The sequence below is a fragment of the Rhinolophus ferrumequinum genome, chromosome X, assembly GCF_004115265.2.
Source record: "Rhinolophus ferrumequinum isolate MPI-CBG mRhiFer1 chromosome X, mRhiFer1_v1.p, whole genome shotgun sequence".
Lineage (NCBI taxonomy): Eukaryota > Metazoa > Chordata > Mammalia > Chiroptera > Rhinolophidae > Rhinolophus > Rhinolophus ferrumequinum.
Window position 1 is genome coordinate 42824546 of NC_046284.1, and position 21626 is coordinate 42846171.

At 37.5% G+C, this 21626-nt stretch overlaps 1 protein-coding gene across 3 annotated transcripts in view; it reads left to right on the top strand.

Annotated features, from left to right (window-relative positions):
• The window catches only part of DCX (doublecortin), a 234843-nt gene that overhangs the window by 149724 nt on the left and 63493 nt on the right, over positions 1-21626 (top strand). For 2 of the 3 annotated variants that reach the window (XM_033118742.1, XM_033118748.1), the window contains exon 5: positions 614-751. In XM_033118742.1, the coding sequence (XP_032974633.1) occupies positions 614-751 (138 nt within the window). The remainder of the gene's footprint in view (positions 1-613; positions 752-21626) is intronic. The other variant, XM_033118756.1, reaches the window with a different exon arrangement.

Below are 21626 nucleotides of genomic sequence, written 5' to 3' on the forward strand. Positions count from 1 at the left end.
TCTGCCGTGAGAGTTGGTTTCAGCCGTGTTATATATACTGTCCTCTTAGCCCTGTGGGCCATGAATGGAGCCCTAGCAGTCCGAGTTCTTCCCTCTGCCGCAGTCAGGGCAGTTCCCGGGATGCAGCCAGCTGGGAGCACTGAGCTAGGTCTGCGTCCTGCACCCGCACGGCTCCATCTCTGCGCTTCCCCCTTCCCGCCTCCCCCGCTCGCCCAATTTGCCCACCTTTAGGTGAATTCCGTAGTGGGCCTCTTCGTCTTGCCTGTGTGCTGAGCAGGGAGTCCTTTGTGGAGTAATAGTTGTTCTAGTAGTTGTAAATTGCAGGGGAGATTTACAGAGGCTCACCTCACGCCGCCATTTTGATGACGTCCTCTTCCCTTATTTCTATAATCCAGTGAGTTAAATACTTGGTTTAACCCAGGTGACTTTTGAAACTCCCCCAAGTCTCCTTCTTGAGATTCATCATTGTTGCAAAAATTGAGTACCACCTTGTTGTCCTCAGCCTTTAGGTGCTTTGGCCTCTGGTTGTTTTTCCAGTTTCCAGAGGTTGGTAATATGCTGAGCCTCAATTTCACCCTGGCTCTACTAAGCTGTCTGTGTATTTTTCCACCAGAATGTCGAGTCATGAAAGGAAACCCTTCAGCCTCTGGTGGCCCCAAGGCATCTCCAACGCCTCAGAAGAGTTCAGCCAAGAGCCCTGGCCCCATGCGCCGGAGCAAGTCTCCAGCTGACTCAGGTAACGACCAAGACGGTGAGTGTTCGTTTCCTAATTGTGCATGCTGGCTTAATTTATGAAGGCCAGTACCTTCAGCATGCAGAGGAATGAGTTCCTCATAAACACCATTGTGTCTCCATGATATCAATTCTATGAATTCAGAAACTAAACCGTCAAACTTGTTTGGAGTAATCAGATACACCTACAACCCTCGTTCTACTTGAGTGGATGCAAACCAGAAATCTGACCTATTTTTCCATGATTTTTGTGATGCCTATTGCTGTGGTTGTCTTCATTGTCATCATCTTCACCATCATACTTCACCATCATAGTAATGAAATAATCACTTCAAATATAAATTTGGGATAGAAAATCAAAACCAAAAACAAGAAGTTAAAAAATTCCTCCTAAAAGTGTCAACATAGTTGATGCACTTGAGCTTCAAATTTCACTTTGAACTTTATAGAATTCAAAACAAAAATGAGAAACAAAATAAACTGCATCACTCTTACAATTAGAAAAGAATGTACTGTATAGGCCAAATTCTGAAAGGAAACAAAGAGTTTTGTCATATAGTATTTTATCTAGTGAATAGTAAGTAATCTAAAAAATGTTGTCTATGGCTCACTGCCAACCCATGAACAATTTATCAATCTAGGATGAGATTAGTAGCTTCTGCCAAAAGTAAACCCTGCCATGAACAAACCATTTACTTCAGCTGACTCTTTTTTTCATAGCATGATGTTATTGATGAAGGCTGAAATATGTTGTATGTTCTGGTGTGAGGTCTTGTACCCACAGTTTGAGTGATACTGATCTAAAAGGCAAAAGGACATAGAAGTCCAAGTTTAGAAGATTAGTAGATTCATGCACAATTTGAGTTCTTCATGGCAAGGAAATTACATGGTCCAGAAGAACTTACACATTTATCTTCCCAAGGCTCAGGGTTCACCATGAGAATTCAAGATTGAGAACCTTGGGGCAGAGAGCACAAGCACTCTTTCTTTCTCCTTCTATTTGAGACAGCTGGAGCAGTCTCTTGCCTTTGAAAGGCCTGTAGTCTAGAAAAACAGCCTGTCCTGCCAGCCTCACGCTGGCAAGAGCATGCATGTCACCCAGCCATGTCTTTTCTGAGGCAGAAAGAAGAGGCAGCTCAGGCTCTTTATAGTTTAATGTGTTTGCACACACTGTTGCTCTGCACCTGGAATTCCATCCCTCTAGTCAACCACCCTTCTTTGCTTGAAAACTCCTATTCATTCTTCAATACTTCAAATAGATAGTAGTTCTGATCTCTGCAATATCATAGCATGTATAAAGTATGTATTTACCTGTCTACTATCCCAACTAAATACTGGGCCCTTGCAAGAACAAGGTGTCATGTTCATTTTTGCATCCTCAGTGCCGAACACAGTGCCTGGGTCCTAGTAGATGCTCAAATAATGCCTGCGAATAAATAGATGTATAAATGCTCCTATTTCACACAGCATAGTGCTAGAGATCAATAAGAATTTGTGTAATGCTTGCTAAAGGAATCGAAATGCATGTGTTTAGTGATATTTTGGTTAAGTGTACAGAATAGAACATGAATCTAAACAAATCTATATTGCTCAAACTACAAAGATCAAGGTTTTAACACTTGGATTACAAATGAAATTGTTTGTACAGATTCTAAGCAGGCTCCTGAAAAAAAAGTTGACTTTAAACACTTGGTCAAGATCATAATGTCTGGTAATAATCACTGAGCTAATCATTTTTTCCAGATATATCACTGGCTATTTTTGGTATTTCTAACCTGTATCACTTTTGTCTTACTATGAAACAAATTGCTCCCAAATCTGAGTGGCTTAAAACAACAGATATTTGTTATTATCTCACAGTTTCTGTGGGTTAGGAATTCTAGTGTGGCTTAGCTGAGTGGTTCTGTCTGGCCCAGGATCTCTCATGTAGCTTTGGTCAAGATGTTGGTAGGGGTTGCAGTCATCTGAAGGCTCAATTGGGAATGTAGGATCCAGTTCCAAGATGGCTGTTAGCAGGATCTTTGCCCAGACTGAGTAATTCAAAAGAGTGAACAAGGAAAATGTAGTTTCCAAAGCCACATACTGTCACTTCTATTGTAGTCTATTCATTAGGAGCAGTCGCTAAGTCTAGCCCATATTCAAGGGGAGGGGAATCAGGCTTCACTTCTTGCAGGAAGGAATATCAAATAATTTATTAATCTATTCTTAAACTGCCACATGACCCATGCATTAGAAATGCTCAGGTGGCAGCAGCTTGAAGTAAATGAATTTTCTTTGCTAACTGTATCCAATTGGGTTACTCGGCACACAGGAACACAACCACCCGTCATTAAACACAATTTAAACATGTCAAATTATTGATCTTTAGCATGCTATCTACAGAATTTCCCTTCTACAAAATATGCACCTCACTGATTAGAAGATATTAGAGACAGAGCAGGAATGCACAAGGACTCAACAAATATTTGTCAAAGTGAAAGTGTTATAATATAACCCAACCCAAGCTTAGGCAGACAAGATATGCTCTTATTCCTTCAGAATTTCCTTGCTGATGGGAAGGAATGAGGATGTATTCACACGCAAAAAATAAACTGACTAATCAATTTGAAGGGGGAAAATGGGACTTTAATTGGCAAATTCAGAATTACAAGGAGCCCTTATTCCCCACCAGTACAAAATTTGAAGTGGTGTTCTCAGTAGTGAATATTTAAATCTTCATTTCAAATAGTTTATGAACATAAGTGAAGCCTAACTCCAGTCTAATCAGCCTCCTTGGCAATTTCCAGAACATTTGGGCTCATCTTAAATGATGTGTCTGGAGCCTCCACATGATTTCAGCCCCAAAGGGTAAAAGGGTCCATGTAACATAACCTTGCCCATTTCAAGACAGTTTGTTTAGAGCCAAGTTTAGCATATCCACTTAATGAATATTCCAGATGGGCAAAGTGATCGCAGGCAAAACAGAATTTAAGTTCAGTTTGGATTTGACATACCCATTTTCCCCTTTTCACCCCTAATTCATTCAGAGCCATTTGAAGCTGGGAGGTAGAGGGGGATAGAATGTGGAGGAGGAGGAAAGGAAGACATCTCTCTAGGAAGTTTTGGCTACTTCCCAGCTTTGTGATTTGGGACAAGTTTTTCACCTTCTCTAAGACGTAGTTTCCATCCTGGATAACACGGAATTTGCATGTCTGTAAAAAAAATCATTTTCCATTGCTATCAGTTATTTCCAATTTACAGGGTTTACAAGAGCTTCCACCTAATCAGAATCAGGGAACCAGAAGGGTGAGCTATAGACAACACATAGTTTTGCATTAGTATAAATTTCCCCTTTCAGACATTAAGAAGAAAGAATTATTTCATAAAGATCCAAGTTTTCTCTAGGCTGTAAGTAAGGGTCATATGCAGGTTAATATACATTTAACCAAAGAATATTGGCATTCAGTAGGGCTGAAATTCTTTGTTCTGTTCTAGAACGAGGTAGTACCACCTTGTTTCCATCCTGTGTTAGTTTGTCTTGGATGTGGGCTTTATGGATGAATTCACATTCCTTCATTCAACCTGAATAACTAACGGTTGTGGAAGATAGGCCACTTGCAGCGAATTTTTTTAATTAATTAATTTATTTTTAAAAAATTTATTGGGGTGACAATTGTTAGTAAAATTACATAGATTTCAGGTGTGCAATTCTGTATCACATCATCTATAAATTACATTATGTGTTCACCACCCAGAGTCAGTTCTCCTTCCATCACCACATATTTGATCCCCCTTACCCTCATCTCCCACCCCCCAACCCCCTTACCCTCTGGTAACCACTAAATTACGTTCCCCAGATTAATTTTCAAACCCCATGGCCATCTTGTGGTTACTGATTGTTTTCTAATCCCCTCACCTTCCCCTTTACCCCCAACCCCCCCATCTAGCAACCCTTAACTACCTTCCTTTGAAGGCAAATGAAGCTGAAAACGTTCCTGTTTAGCAGGGACTCAAACCAAATGAAACAATTGCTCAGTTCAGGTTGTGAAAAGAATGTTTTGATGTTCTAGTTCATTAGAAAATATATAGATTTGAATCTGGTTGAACAAGTTTGCTTGATATATATATATATATATATATATATATATATATATATATATATATATAGCCCAATTCTTTGTTAATATCTGGGTTCAGTTTGACTTGAGGTTTAGTAAATTGGTGCTATTTTGGTCTGTAATTTGCATCATTATTTGATTCTTTATTCCTTAGTACTTAAGTTGTCTTTTTCCTGTTCAGCACATGAATAAATCAAAATCCTTTTGTTTTATTCCCTTCAAGTTCAATGCCTACTCCTGCCAATATTGAGTTTACCCTAAATTAAATGTCTGTTGCTAAGTCAAAAACTCTAGTTTAGGTAGGATTTAATATTTTATTGTTATAAGTAGCTCATTCTCATCAGGCAGAGCTGATGGACTCTTAGAGTCCAAGTCCTGATAGCCATGTCTTTCTTTAAAGTAGGCCAAGGGACTGTGGTCAGCAGATAAAATCTGAGCCCAGGAGGCTCTTATGGGCTGTTTGAAGAAAGCTTGTTGTGCAGTGCCACATTTTGATTAACCCCAGACTTGCCATTTAAGAAAAAATATTTATTAAATTTATTGGGGTGACATTGTTTAGTAAAATTATATAGATTTCAAGTGTACAATTTTATAATACAGTATCTATATATTGCATTGTGTGTTCACCACCCAGACTCAGTTATCTTTCCATCACCATATATTTGACTCCCTTTTTCCTCTTCTACCACCCCCTGCCCATACCCTCTGGTAATCACTAAACTGTTATCTGTGTCTGAGATTTTATCTTGTTCCTTTGTTGCTTTTAGTTTTATACTCCACATATGGGTGAAGTCATATGGTTTTTTACATTTTCTGTCTGACTTATTTTGCTTATCATGATAATCTTAAGATCCATTCATGTTGTCACAAATGGCAGTATTTCATCTTTTCTTATGGTAGAGTAGTGTATATGTATTGTGTATTGTGTATGTGTATTGTGTATATGTACCACATCTTCTTTATCCAATCATCTATCAAAGGACACTGATTACTCCCATGTCTTGGCCACTGTGAATAATGCTGCAATAAATATTTGGGCTTACCATTTTAATGGGCAAATGTAAGTCAGGCTTTAAAACTAATGGAAGACATCTCTATTTCCATTTCTGCCATTAATGTGTTAATTTTTCTCTTTACGCAACTACCTCAATTAAGTTGAATTGAATTAAAAGGAAGGAATCTCTCTCTCTCTCTCCTTCCTTCCATCCTTCCTCTTTCTTTCTCCCTCCCTCCCTTCGTCTTTCTTTCTTTCTTTCTTTCTTTCTTTCTTTCTTTCTTTCTTTCTTTCTTTCTTTCTTTCTTTCTTTCTTTCTTTCTTTCTTTCTTTCTCTCTCTCTCTCTCTCTCTCTCTCTCTCTCTCTCTCTCTCTCTCTCTCTCTCTCTCCTTCCTTCCTTCCTTCCTTCCTTCCTTCCTTCCTTCCTTCCTTCCTTCCTTCCTTCCTTCCTTCCTTCCTTCTTTCTTTCTTTCTTTTTTTCTTTCTTTCTTTCTCTAAGGAGACTCCAAGGAAGCTAATTACCTAGTCTGGTAGGATGAGAGTATAGTAATATGATAATTAGTTTGCTCTTCTTCAACTAACTCATTATTGTAGCTACCTGATGGTCCTCACCCTCCTTCCCCCAACCTATACACACCTATTTTTGGAAGCGAAATCTTCCCTGTTCCCAAATTCCCAAGAAAGAATGGCTACTCAACGTAAGTATATAACCTTTGAAAGGGGGAAGTCAAAGGACATAAAACAGTGGGGGTTAGGTGGGTTGGGGTAGTGGGAGGGTCCATGGGAAAATTGAATATGTGAGTCTTTCTCTTCTGCACTAAACAGGCTGCTTTTCGTTACTTAAAATGAAGGGACCTCACTATTCTGAACTTTCTGACTGTGACTGTCTCAATGAGTTCTGATTAACAGATACAATGTGAGCCACAAATATGAGCCTTGTATGTAAATTTCCATTTTCCGGTAGCCACAGTAAAAAAAATTCAAAGCAAAAGGGAAAATTCATTTTTCTAAAGATTTTTCTTAAAATATAGCTAACATACAATATTATCTTAGTTTCAGGTGTGCATCATAGTTATTCAACATTTATATATTTAAAGAAGTGATCACCATGATAAGTCAGCAACCATCTGACACTGTACCATGCTTTCACAATATTACTGACTATATTCTCTATGCTGTATATTACATCCCCATGACTTATTTGTTTCATACCTGAAAACTAGAACCTCTTATTAACCTTAACCTTTTCCTCCCCTTTTTAAAATTTTAAATTACAGTTGACATTCAATATTATTTTATATTAACTTCAGGTGTACAGCATAGTGGTTAAACATTTATATAATTTAAGAAGTAATCCCCCTGAGTAGCGTAGTACCTACCTGACACGATGCATAGTTATTACCATATTATTGATTATATTCCCTATGCTTTACTTTACACCTCCATGACTGTTTTGTAACTTCCAATTTGTACTTCTTAATGCCTTCATCTTTTTCACCCTGCCCCAACCCCCTCCCATCTGTCACCCTGATTAATCTAGTACCCATCTGACACCATACATAGTTATTACAATATTGTTGTCTATATTCCTTATGCTATATACTACATCCCCACGATTTGTAACAAACAATTTGTACTTCTTAATCCCTTCCCCTTTTTCACCCACCCCAACATCCCCTCATGTCCGGCAATTATCAAAATGTTCTCTGTGTCTTTGAGTTTGTTTTTATTTTGTTTGTTTGTTCTTCAGATTCCATATATAAGCAAAATCACATTGCATTTGTCTTTCTCTGGCTCACATGCTCCACTCAGCACCATACCCTCCAAGTCCATCCATGCCGCTGCAGACGACAAGAATTCCATGGCTGAGTAATATTCCATAGTATACATGTACCACCTAATCTTTATCCACTCATCTGTTGACAGACACCCAGGCTGCCTTCACATCTTGGCAATTGTAAACAATGCTGCAATGAACATACAGATGTCCACGTCCTCTGGGTTTCTCCAGATAAATATGCTGAAGTGGGATTACTGGATCCTTCTTTGTCTCTTGTTATAGCCTTTATTTTAATGTCATCTTGTCTGGTATAAGTATTGTTACTCCAACTTTTTGGGGGTTTTTCGTTTGTTTGTTTCCATTTTTATGAAATAACTTTTTCCCATCCCTTTACTTTCAGTCCGTGTGTGTCTTTCAATCTGAAGTGAGTCTCTTGTAGGCAGCATATGGAAGCATCTTCTATTTTTATCCACTCAACCACCCTATCTTTTTATTGGAACATTTAATCCATTTACATGTAATTGTTGATAGATACATAGTTATTGCCATTTTATTATTCATATTTTTGAAGTTTTTATTTATATAATGTGTCTAAAAATTAAAAATATTTCCCACCTTCAACTCCCTGTCTGACAATAGAATCAATTCTAACACCTTGGTGTTATTGACTCTACCCACTCTTTAATCCTTCATGCCCACCATATCCTGTTGTTGTTGTTGCTGTTGTTGTTGTTTTTGCTGTTGTTATTGTTATTGTTGTTGAACCTTTGAAACATCTCCACATTACTCACACAGAAGTCCCCTCTCTTCCCTCATCATCTGATGCCTGGATTACTCCACAGACTCTTAAGTACTATCGCTGCTTCAAATCTCTGTCCCTTTATGCATCTTGTGTGGTGCCACCATATTTCTTTTTCTAAAACACCATTTCTATTGTATTACTCCTCTGCTGCAAAACCTTCAATGTCTCTACATTGCATTCATCGACATCCCCTCCCACCATGGTAATGCTGGGAAAGTGGAAAGAGAGAAGAGCAGAGGGCCAAGGGCTTTGTTTGAGAAAGCACAGCAATAAAATGCAAAAACTGGAAGTAATCATTTTCACTCAGGAAAACTTTAGTCCTCTAATGCCTCACCTACTAACCAAAGAATTAGCCTTCAGCCTATATAGATGGATAAATCATCCCTTGTGGGAGGAGATTTTCTAATTCAGTGTCCATATATTGCATAGTTAATTCATTCCATTTTTAGTAGTGGCCATAGTAATATTAATAAAAGATGTCATTACTGAGACCTTCCTAGGTTCTAAAGCACTTGGCTAAGCATTTTATGTATAGTCTGTCATAGTCTTTCATATAATTCTCAAAATAACAATAGTTGAGATGTACATTATTTTTATTCAAATGTTACAGATGGAGGAACTGAGACTTTCAGAGGTTAGTTTACACTCAAGGTCACACATCTAGGAAATGGCTAAGCCAGGATTTAAAACCTTGACTGATTCCAAGTTGCGTGTTCTTTCCATAAATTAAGAGCACTGCAGTTTGTTCTCTTTCCTGCCCTATAAAACCTGTAGTGAGCGTTGATAACAGTCTTGCTTCATCAGAAACATATTCTCAGAAGAACCACCTTTTATAGGAAATAAATGTTATCAGCATTATCAAGCCTGGAAAACAATCCTGGAACTTCCATCAATCTTTTTACAGATGCCCATTTGTTGAGGGAAACTGATCTGTGTCAGAGTATTGTAGAAATGGGTAAACATATTATTTTACAACAGAGAACACTCTTAATTTTGTCCCTTAATTAAAGTATTTGTGACCATACTGTCTGAGACACTTTAGGGAATATATTTAAAATTTAAATGCCTACTTAAGAATCTATAGTACCTCACGTCTTGTGATTGAATTTGACCTAAGAACCAACACTATTATCAAATCAGTGAAAAAACTGTTCCTGAGTCCTCAATTATTTTTTCTTTTTTTTAATTTATTGGGGTGACAATTGTTAGTAAAATTACATAGATTTCAGGTGTAAAATTCTGTATTACATCATCTATAAATCCCATTGTGTGTTCACCACCCAGAGTCAGTTCTCCTTCCATCACCATATATTTGATCCCCCTTACCCTCTGGTAACCACTAAACTATTTTCTGTGTCTATGAGTTTTTGTTTCTCATTTGTTTGTCTTGTTCTTTTGTTGTTTTTGGTTTATATATCACATATCAGTGAAATCATATGGTTCTCTGCTTTTTCTTTGTGACTTATTTCGCTTAGCACCATAGTCTCAAGATCCATCCATGTTGTCACAAATGTTACTATATCATCTTTTCTTACTGCCGAATAGTATTCCATTGTGAATATATACCACAACTTCTTTATCCATTCATCTATCAAAGGATATTTTGGTTGTTTCCATGTCTTGACCACCGTAAACAAAGCTGCAATGAACATTGGAGCACACGTGTCTTTACGCATAAATGTTTTCATATTTTTTTGGGTAGATACACAGGAGAGGGATTGCTGGGTGATACGGTAATTCTATTCGTAATTTTTTGAGGAACCTCCACACTGCCTTCCATAACGGCTGCACCAGTCTGCATTCCCACCAACAGTGTATGAGGGTTCCTTTTTCTCCACAGCCTCTCCAACACTTGTTACTATTTGTCTTGTTGATGATAGCCATTCTGACTGGGGTGAGGTGATATCTCATTGTGGTTTTTATTTGCATTTCTCTAATGATTAGTGATGTTGAGCATTTTTTCATATGTCTATTTGCCATTTGTATGTCCTCTTTGGAGAAATGTTTCTTCAGGTCCTCTGCACATTATTCAATTGGGTTGTTTTTTTTTGTTGTTGTTGTTGTTGAATTTCATGAGTTCCTTGTATATTGTGGATATTAGCCCCTTATCGGAGGCACTGTTCTTCCATTAAGTTGGTTGCATCTTTATTTTGTTGATGGTTTCTTTTGCTGCGTAGAAGCTTTTAAGTTTCATATAGTCCCATTCGTTTATTTTAGCTTTTACTTCCATGGACTTTGGAGGCAAATTCATAAAATGCTCTTTGAACCCAAGGTCCATGTGTTTAGTACCTATGTTTTCTTCTATGCAGTTTATTGTGTCAGGTCTTATGCTGAAGTCTTTGATCCATTTTGAATTAATTTTGGTACATGGTGACAGACAGCAGTCCAGTTTCATTCTTTTGCACGTGGCTATCCAATTCTCCCAGCACCGTTTATTGAAGAGACTGTCTTTCCTCTATTGTGTGTTTTTAGCTTCTTTGTCAAAAGTTATCTGTCCATATTTATGTGGTTTTATTTCTGGGTTCTCAATTCTATTCCATTGGTCTATGTGTCTGTTTTTCTGCCAATACCATGCTGTTTTGATTATTGTAGCCCTGTAATACAAGTTCAAGTCAGGGAGTGTGATACCTCCAGTATTGTTCGTTTTTCTTAAGATTGCTTTTGCTATTCAGGGTCTTTTGAGTTTGTCAATTTTGTTAATCTTTTCAAAGAATCAGCCCTTTGTCACGTTAATTTTTTAATTTTTTCTATTTTCTTTTTATTCTCTATTTCATTTAGTTCTGCTCTGATTTTTGTTATTTCCTTTCTTCTGCTGACCTTGGGCTTCACTTGTTCTTCTTTTTCTAGTTCTTTAAGGTGTAACATGAGGTTATTTATTTGGGATTTTTCTTGTTTCTTCAGGTAGGCCTATAATGATATAAATTTCCCTCTTAGAACTGCTTTCGCTGCATCCAAAAAATTTTGGTAGGACGTATTTTCATTGTCATTTGTTTCTATGTATCTCTTCATCTCTCCTCTAATTTCTTGTTTGACCTAGTCATTCTTTAAAAGTATGTTGTTTAATCTCCATGTATTTGTGTTTTTTCCTGCTTTCTTTTTGCAGTTGATATCCAATTTCAAAGCCTTGTGATCAGAGAATATGCTTGGCATGATTTCAATCTTCTTAAATTTGCGGAGGCTGATTTTATGTCCCAATATATGGTCTACGTTTGAGAATGTTCCATGTACACTAGAAAAGAATGTATAGTCTGATGTTTTAGGATGAAGTGCTCCATATATGTCAATTATGTCCATTTCATCTAATGTGTCATTTAGGGCTGCTATTTCGTTATTTATTTTCTGTTGGGATGATCTATCCATAGCTGTAAATGATGTGTTTAAGTCCCCTAATATAATTGTGTTTTGGTCAATTTTTCCCTTTAGTTCTGTTAGTAGTTGCTTGGTATATTTCGGTGCTCCCTGATTGGGGGCATAAATATTGATGACTGTTATGTCTTCTTGTTGTATAGTCCCCTTTACCATTATGAAATGTCCATCTTTGTCTCTTGTTATCTTTTTCACCCTGAAGTCTGTTTCATCTGAAATGTTTATGGCTACACCTGATTTTCTCTGGGTACCATTTGCTTGGAGTGTCAATTTCCACCTTTTCACTTTGAGTCTATGCTTGTCCTTGTAGCTGAGATGTGTCTCTTGGAGACAGCATATGGTTGGGTTTAGTTATTTGACCAATCTTCTACTTTGTTCCTTTTTATTGGTGAGTTCAGTCCTTTTGCATTTAGGGTGATGATTGATATGTGAGTATTTCCTGTCATTATATCTTTATTTTTCTGTTAAGATTGTGTCTCTATGGTTTCTTTGCCTTTTTGTTGTTGTCTATTATTTCTGTGTTGTGGTATTCTCTATGTTTCCCGGTGTTCCTTCTTTTATTAGAGTATATATTTCAGTTCTGGATTTTGTTTTGAGTGGTTACCTTTAAGTTTATGTAAAAGAATGTTTGATATTTAGAGTATTCCATTTTCTTCAGCACTCTTACTTTCTCCATTCCCATATTCTGGTTCAGGCCTTTACTCTCCCCCTTTTTATGTTTTGGTTGCCACAAATTGTCCCTGTTGATGGTGGTCGAATAGCCTCCTTTAGTATTTCTTGTTGTGTAGGTCTTGTATTAGAAAATTCCCTCAGCTTCTGTATGTCTGGAATGGTCTTTATTCCTCCTTCATATCTAAAGGATATCTTTGCTGGATATATTATTCTTGGATCATAATTTCTCTCTTTCAATAGTTTGAATATTTGGTTCCACTCCCTCCTGTCTTGTAGAGTTTCTGCTGAAAAATATGAAGATAATCTAATGGGCTTTCCTTTGTAGGTTACCGTCTTTTTTTCGCTGGCTGCATTGAGGATTCTTTCTTTGTTGTTGATTTTAGACAGCTTCAATAAAATGTGCCTTGTAGAAGGGTTGTTGGGATTGATGTAATTAGGTGTTCTATTTGCTTCTAGGATTCAAGTATCCAGTTCTGTCCACAAGGTTAGGAAGGTCTCATCAACAATTTGTTTGAATATATTGTCTGTTACCTTCTCTCTTTCTTCTCCTTCTGGTATGCCCATTATTCATATATTGCTCTTTCTGATGGAGTCAGAAAGTTCTTGTAGAGTTCTTTCATTTCTTTTAAGTCTCAAGTCTCTTTCTTCTTCCATCTGTGTTATTTCCAGGTTTCTATCTTCGATGTCACTGATTCTTTCCTCCATCTGGTCAACTCTACTACCTAAGCTGATTATTTCATTCTTAATTTCTTCTCTTGAATTCTTTATCTCCAGAAATTCTATTTGGTTCTTTTTTAAAATGTCAATCTCTTTTGTAAAATGCTCATGTTGTTCTTTGATTGTGTTTCTGAGTTCATTAAACTGCCTTTCTGTGTTTTCTTGCATCTCGTTGAGTTTTTTTCAGAACTGCAATCTTGAATTCTCTGTCATTTAAGTCACATATTTCCATATCTTTAAGTTCCTTTTCTGGAGACTTTTCACTTTCTTTTTGTGCTGTCTTGTTTCCTTGGTTATTCATGGCAATTACTGATTTATTATTTCTCTTCCTAGATATCTACAGGAGTGGCTTCTGCAACAGGTTCATAGAAAGAATTCTTTCTTTTGTTTTCCAGTACTTGTTGGTAGAATGTTTTATTTTCTCTCCCACTGCAGCCTTTTTTTTTCTCTCACATGGTAGTGCTATATTTTCTCTGCACTATTCCAGCTTCTCACACAATGGAGAATTCCCTTGGAGACGGGCTTCTCCTCTGTTAATAGTTCGCCTGGGTCACAGGGCGCAGTGTCCATGTGGGTATGCGGAGAGCTTTTGAAGTTCCAAAGCTCTTCCTGCACCAGATTCAGAGCCTGTATGTTTCACCAGTTCTGTTTACTGCTGCAGGGTCTGCCCATATAGGTGGGCCAGGGGCTTGGTGAGTTGTGAGAGGTGGCCCAGAGCAATGGCAGCGACCACCACCACAGCCGGTCCTGCTTCCACAGTTCCCTCCCCTGTGCCGGAACTAGTTGGGCTGTGAAACTGTGTCTATGGTACACAGTTCTCAGAACAGCAAATATTCTGTTCTTTTGATCTGACACTGCTACTGTTTTCCACTTCTAGCACCAGGCAGGTGGGAGCGGGTTGAGCTCTGGGAGGGTAGGGCGGGGGCGGCTCATCTCAGTGCCTAAGGCTTCCGTTCTCTGCTCAAACCACCGTTTTCAGACTTCTTCCCTCAATCTTTGCTCCGAGGTCTCTGCCGTGAGCGTTGGGTACAGCCGTGTTATATGCTGCCCCCTCACGCCTGTGGGCCATAAGTGGAGCCCTAGCAATCCAAGTTCTTCCCTCTCCCGCAGTTGTGGTAGTTCTTGGATTCAGCGAGCTCGGAGCATTGAGCTAGGTCTTCATCCTGCTCCCGCGCGGCTCCATCCCCGCACTTCTCCCTTCCCTCCTCCCCTGCTCGCGCGATTCGCCCACCTTTAGGTGAAATCAGTAGTGGGCCTCTTCGTGTTGCCTGTCTGCTGTGCAGCGAGTCCTTTGTGGAGTTATTGTTGTTCGATTAGTTGTAAATTCCAGCGGAGCTTTACAGAGGCTCACCTCACGCCACCATTTTGATGACGTCTTCTTGCCTCTTTTGTCATAGATTAAATGACTGTATTGGCATGGGTTTATTTCTGGGCTCCCTGTTCTGTTCCTTTGATCTATGTGTCTGTTTTTATGCCAGCACCTTGCTGTTTTGAGTATATAGCCTTGTAGCATAGTTTGATATCAGGTTGGGTGGTACCTCTATTTTTTTTTTCTTTTTTCTCAAGATTTCTGTGGCTATTAAGGATCTTTTGTGGTTCCATATAAATTTTAAGATTGATTGTCCTACTTCTGTGAGATATGCCATTGGTATTTTCATAGGGATTGCATTGAATCTATAGATTGCTTTGGGTATTATGGACAGCTTAATTATGTTAATTCTTCCTATCCATGAATACAATATTTGCTTGCATTTATTTGTATCTTCTTCAGTTTTTCTCTTCAGTGTCTTATATTTTTTTGAGTACAGGTCTTTTACTTCCTTGGTTAAATTTAACCCTAGGTATTTTATTATTTTTTGATGCATACGATGGCAATTGTTAAGGCAACTCTGAAGTTATTATCGTGGCTTTTTTGGTAGTCTGGGTTTTTTTGTTTTTGTTTTTCCGGTTGGGAATATTTCACTATTACTTGAAACCAAAACCAGTATGCTTGACTTTGAGTTGAGTTTAATTTTTAATTTTTAAGATTAAAATGGGAGGGAAATCCAGAGCTAAGTGAATGAACATTAAATCGGTTTTGTCTCCTTTCAAAGTTTGAGTGTAAAGTAGATATCAAGCTGGCCCTTTCCTACCTGTGCCACTCTAGACAAGCAAACATAAACCCACAAATTATAATGAGTTGTCTAACTTGCTGCCCAGACAGTTCTTTAATCATCACACCTAAGTCTACTTAGGCCCACCATGCACACAGCTCCATCTCAATTTCCAGGCATCAGTCCAGCCTCCAGACAAGGGAAAGCATAGTCTAGGAAATCAACATCAACTCTGCCTGACTGGCGATCGCATTCTTCCCTTGGCCACTCATACCAGAAACTGGACTCACTCTTTTTCTCTGGACACTGACTTCTCCTGGGGACCTATTTTACTGCATACATTTAAATCCCTGTAAGTCTAGATAAATCAGAACAGTTACCTAAACCTCCATCTTTTGTTTGGGTTTGTTATGTTCAGTTCTATCGGAGCCAAGGATTTAAAGGTGAGCTCTAGGGAAAGGGCAGACCTAAGCATTCAGAGAAGCTAGTGAGCCAAGATAGTGCCAGGCCAAGCTAGGCAACTGTGCTACATAGCTGAGGAGTACTGGCTGAAGGGAGTGACAGGGCACAGATATATCTTCCTAGAGAGCTCCATGGCATGAGGGTAGTTACATGACATGATGGCTGTTCTGTCTGCTATTATTTCATGATATTTTCTATGGAACCCAGTAGGTTCAGTGAGTGGAGGAAAACACTTGCTAATTACTTTATAATCTAAACTACATCAAGCAGGATAAAAGCCCAGAAGACTGGTGTAAGCTCTGGTGTCTGAGTCTACTTTCTCCTATTCCTTTCTATTTTCTCTGCTGTGACTTTTCTCCCTCCTTCCTTACCCCCATCAGAAAATTGTCATAGGAATGAGTCTCAGAAGCAATTCATTTAAAAAATGAACAGTGATGTAACAAAAAATAAAAGCAAACCAAAAACACATAGGCTTTGGAATCAGAGAGACCAGCCTTCAGATTCTGACCTTGCTACCCCTAATTGGAATAAGCCTCTGTTTCTCCATAAGAAATAAGAATATGACTAAATGAGATTGAGAGAGAGAGAATGGAAAGAACAAAAGTTTCTGGCCTATTGTAGACATTCAATAAACATTAATTATTTTCCTGATTTTTATTTATAAGATTGATAAGATGGCCTAGGAGATTGCAAATTTCCTGATGTACTTTGTTGTAGAGGGAAAAAGTTAACTGTACAATGAGAAGAAAGGAATGAAAGAATTTGGACTTTGAGTAAATAAAACGGTGACAACAGTGAGACAGTGCTGTGGTTCTGAGGAGGAAAATGAGAGAGACAATTTAAACAGGGTGAAGACTCCTGCAATGCATTTCCAAATTACAGCTGATATTGGAAGTTCAGAGATGACAGCTAAGGACTTTTAGTAAAGAAGACTAAATGAAAACAAAATATATCACAGAGTTGTGTCATTTCCAGACACTCTCAAAATAAATTGTGACAGCCTTCCATGTGGATTTGCTAATCCAAAAGCATGCACAGTTAATCAGACCACATTTGAATCTTTTTGTGCTACTTCTTTTATTGACATTTACATGAATTGGCTTCAGAATCCATATCAAACGGCATCCTGCCAAATATTTTCACATAAAATAAATGCATATATGAATGTATTTTTATCTAGTTTGGAAAAGTAGGAGCTCTATCAGTTTGTAACGAATTGACGTTCGCCAGTGCACATCTACATTTTCTCATTTCTCGATGTCCATCTTTAGGTTTCATTCTATCAAGCAGTTTTCAGCAAGGTGGTGAGTGGAAGTTAAATGATTGAAAACTGACTTCCAAAATTTCATTATTACTTTTTTTTATTTATTAGGGTGACAATTGTCACCTCCACCCCACTTACCCTCTGGTAACCACTAAACTATTATCTGTGTCTATGAGTTTTTGTTTCTCATTTGTTTGTCTTGTTCTTTTGTTGTTTTTGGTTTATATACCACATATCAGTGAAATCATATGGTTCTCTGCTTTCTCTGTCTGACTTGTTTCGCTTAGCATTATACTCTCAAGATCCATCCATGTTGTCACAAACGTTCCTATATCATCTTTTCATACTGCCGAATAATATTCCATTGTGCATATATACCACAACTTCTTTATCCATTCATCTACCGAGGGACATTTTAGTTGTCTCCGCGTCGTGGCCACCGTAAACAAATCTGCAATGAACATTTGCCCACACATGTCTTTATGTGTAGATGTTTTCAGATTTTTTGGGTAGATACCCAGGAGAGGGATTGCTGTGTCATATGGTAATTCTAGTCGTAATTTTTTGAGGAACCTCCACACTGCCTTCCATAACGGCTGCACCAGTCTGCATTCCCACCAACAGTGTATGAGGGTTCCTTTTTCTCCACAGCCTCTCCAACACTTGTTACTATTTGTCTTGTTGAAGATAGCCATTCTGACTAGGGTGAGGTGATATCTCATTGTGGTTTTTATTTGCATTTCTCTGATGATTAGTGATGTTGAGCATTTTTATATATGTCTATTTGCCATTTGTATGTCATCTTTGGAGAAATGTCTCTTCAGGTCCTCTGCCCATTTTTCAATTGGGTTGTTTGTTTTTTTGTTTGTTGTTGAGTTTCATAAGTTCCTCGTATATTTTGGATATTAGCCCCTTATCGGAGGCACTGTTTGCAAAAATCTTCTCCCATTCAATTGGTTGCCTCTTCATTTTGTTGACAGTTTCTTTTGCTGTGTAGAAGCTTTTAAGTTTCATATAGTCCCATTCGTTTATTTTAGCTTTTACTTCCATTGCCTTTGGAGGCAAATTCATAAAATGCTCTTTGAACCCAAGGTCCATGAATTTAGTACCTATGTTTTCTTCTATGCAGTTTATAGTGTCAGGTCTTATGCTGAAGTCTGTGATCCATTTTGAATTAATTTTGGTACATGGTGACAGATAGCAGTCCAGTTTCATTCTTTTGCACGTGGCTTTCCAATTCTCACTGCACCATTTATTGAAGAGGCTGTCTTTTCTCCATTCTATGTTTTTTGGTTCTTTGTCAAAAATTATCTGTCCATATTTATGTGGTTTTATTTCTGGGTTCTCAATTCTATTCCATTGGTCTATGTGTCTGTTTTTCTGCCAATACCATGCTCTTTTCATTATTGTAAACCTGTAATACAAGCTAAAGTCAGCGAGTGTGATACTTCCAGTATTGTTCTTTTTTCTTAAAATTAATTTGGCTATTCGAGGTCTTTTGTGGTTCCAAAGAAATCTGATGATTTTTTGTTCTACTTTTTTAAAATAATGCCATTGGAATTTTGATGGGGATTGCATTAAATCTGAATAATGCTTTGGGTAATATAGCCATTTTAACTATATTGATTCTTCCAATCCATGAGCACGGAATGTCTTTGTGTCTTCCTCAATTTCTTTCAAGAATGTCTTATACTTTTCAGCATATAGGTTCTTCACATTCTTGGTTAAATTTATTCCTAGGTATTTTAGTCTTTTTGCTGCAATTGCAAAAGGAATTGTTTTTTGTATTTCTTTTTCTGAGATTTCATTGTTACTATATAGGAATGCAATGGACTTTTGTACGTTGATTTTGTAGCCAACAAATTTACTGTATTTGTTGATTGTTTCTAATAGCTTTTTGGTGAAGTCTTTAGGGTTTTCTATATATAGCAGCATTTCATCTGCAAAGAGTGATAATTGAACTGTTTCATTCCCAATGTGGATGACTTTTATTTCTTTCTCTTGCCTGATTGGTCTGTTAAGGACTTCCAACACTATGTTGAAAAGCAGATGTGATAGGGGACAGCCCTGTCGTGTTCCTGAACGTAGAGCAAAGGGATTCAGTTTTTCACCATTAATTATGAGATTAGCTGAGGGCTTGTCATATATGGTCTTTATTATGTTAAGGTATTTTCCTTTTATACCTATTATATCAAGTGTTTTAATCATAAATGGATGTTGTATCTTGTCAAATGCTTTTTCTGCATCAATTGAAAAAATCATATGAATTTTGTCCTTTATTTTGTTTATGTGATGTGTCACATTGACGGATTTGCGGATGTTGAACCATCCTTGTGCCCCGGGGATGAACCCCACTTGGTCGTGATGAATGATCTTTTTTTTTTTTTTTAATGAATGATCTTTTTAATATATTGTAGTATTCAATTTGCTAGAATTTTGTTTAGGATTTTTGCATCTGTATTCATCAAAGATATTGGTCTGTAGTTTTCTTTTTTTTTGTTTTCCTTACCAGGTTTTGGTATCAGGGTAATGTTGCCTCGTAAAATGAGTTAAGGAGTAGTGTCTTTTCTTCAATTTTTTTGGAAGACTTTGAGCAGGATTGGTATTAGATCCTATTTGAAGGTTTGGTAGAATTCACTAGTGAAGCCATCTGGTCCCGGACTTTTGCTTTTGGGGAGGTTTTCGATGACTGATTCAATTTCGTTACTGGTGATACGTCTGTTTAGATTTTCCAGTTCTTCATGGTTCAGCCTTGGAAGGCTATATGTTTGTAATAACTTGTCCATTTCTTCTAGGTTATTGAATTTGGTGGCATATAGTCCTTCTTAGTATTCTTGGAAGATCCTTTGTATTTCTGTGGCATCTGTTATAACTTCCCCTTTTTCATTTCTGATTTTGTTAGTGTCTTCTCTCTTTTTATCTTAGTGAGTCTAGCCAAGGGTTTGTCAATTTTGTTAATCTTTTCAAAGAACCAGCTCTTTGTCACATTGATTTTTTTCTATTGTCTTTTTGTTCATTTAGTTCTGCTCTGATTTTTGTTATTTCCTTTCTTCTGCTGACCTTGGGTTTCACTTGTTCTTCTTTTTGTAGTTATTTAAGGTGAAACATGAGGTTATTTATTTGTGATTTTTCTTGTTTCTTGAGATAGGCCTGTAATGATATAAATTTCCCTCTTAAAACTGCTTTCGCTGGTTCCCAAAAATTTTGGTAGGATGTATTTTCATTATCATTGTTTCTATGTATATTTTGATCTCTCCTCGAATTTCTTCCTTGACCCAGTCATTCTTTAAAAGTATGTTGTTTAATCTCCATGTATTTGTGTTTTTTCCTGCTTTCTTTTTGCAGTTGATATCCAATTTCAAAGCCTTGTGACCAGAGAATATGCTTGGTATGATTTCAGTCTTCTTAAATTTCTTGAGGCTGATTTTATGTCCCAATATATGGTTTATCTTTGAGAATGTTCCATGTACACTAGAAAAGAATGTATAGTCTGATGTTTTAGGATGAAGTGCTCTATAAATGTCGATTATGTCCATTTCATCTAATGTGTCATTTAGGGATGCTATTTCGTTATTTATTTTCTGTTTGGATGATCTATCCATAGCTGTAATGATGTATTTAGGTCCCCTAGTTTAATTGTGTTTTGGTCAATTTCTCCCTTTAGTTCTGTTAGTAGTTGGTTGGTATATTTCAGTGCTCCCTTATTGGGGGCTTAAATATTGATGACTGTTATGTCTTCTTGTTGTATAGTCCCCTTTACCGTTATGAAATGTCCATTCTTGTCTCTTGTTATCTTTTTCACCCTGAAGTCTGTTTCATCTGATATCATTATTGTTTCACCTGATTTACTCTGGATACCATTTGCTTGGAGTGTCAAATTCTACCCTTTCACTTTGAGTCTGTGCTTGTCCCTGTAGCTGAGATGTGTCTCTTGGAGACAGCATATCGTTGGGTTTAGTTTTTCAATCCAATCTGCTACTCTGTGCCTTTTTATTGGTGAGTTCAGTCCATTTTCATTTAGTGAGATTATTGATATGTGAGTATTTCCTGCCATTCTATCTTTAGTTTTCTGGTAAGGCTGTGTCTCCATTGTTTCTTTGCCTTTTTGTTGCTGTCTATTATTTCTGTATGGTGGTATTCTATAATGTTTCCATCTGTTTCTTCTTTTATTACAGTATGTATTTCAGTTCTGGATTTTTCTTGATTGGTTACCCTTAAGTTTTAGTAAAAAAAAGTTTGATATTTAGAGTATTCCATTTTCTTCAGCACACTCACTTTCTCCATTTCCATATTCCGGGTCAGGCCTTTACTCTCCCCCTTTTTATGTTTTGGTTGCCACAAATTGTCCCTGTTGATGGTGGTCGAATAGCCTCCTTTAGTATTTCTTGTAGTGAAGGTCATGTACAGAAAATTCCCTCAGCTTCTGTATGTCTGGAAAGGTCTTTATTCCTCCTTCATATCTAAAAGATATCTTTGCTGGATACATTATTCTTTGTTTATAATTTCTCTCTTTCAATAGTTTGAATATTTGGTTCCCCTCCCTCCTGGCTTGTAGAGTTTCTGCTGAAAAATCTGATGATAATCTTACAGGCTTTCCTTTGTAGGTTATCGTCTTCTTTTCCCTGGCTGCCTTGAGGATTCTTTCT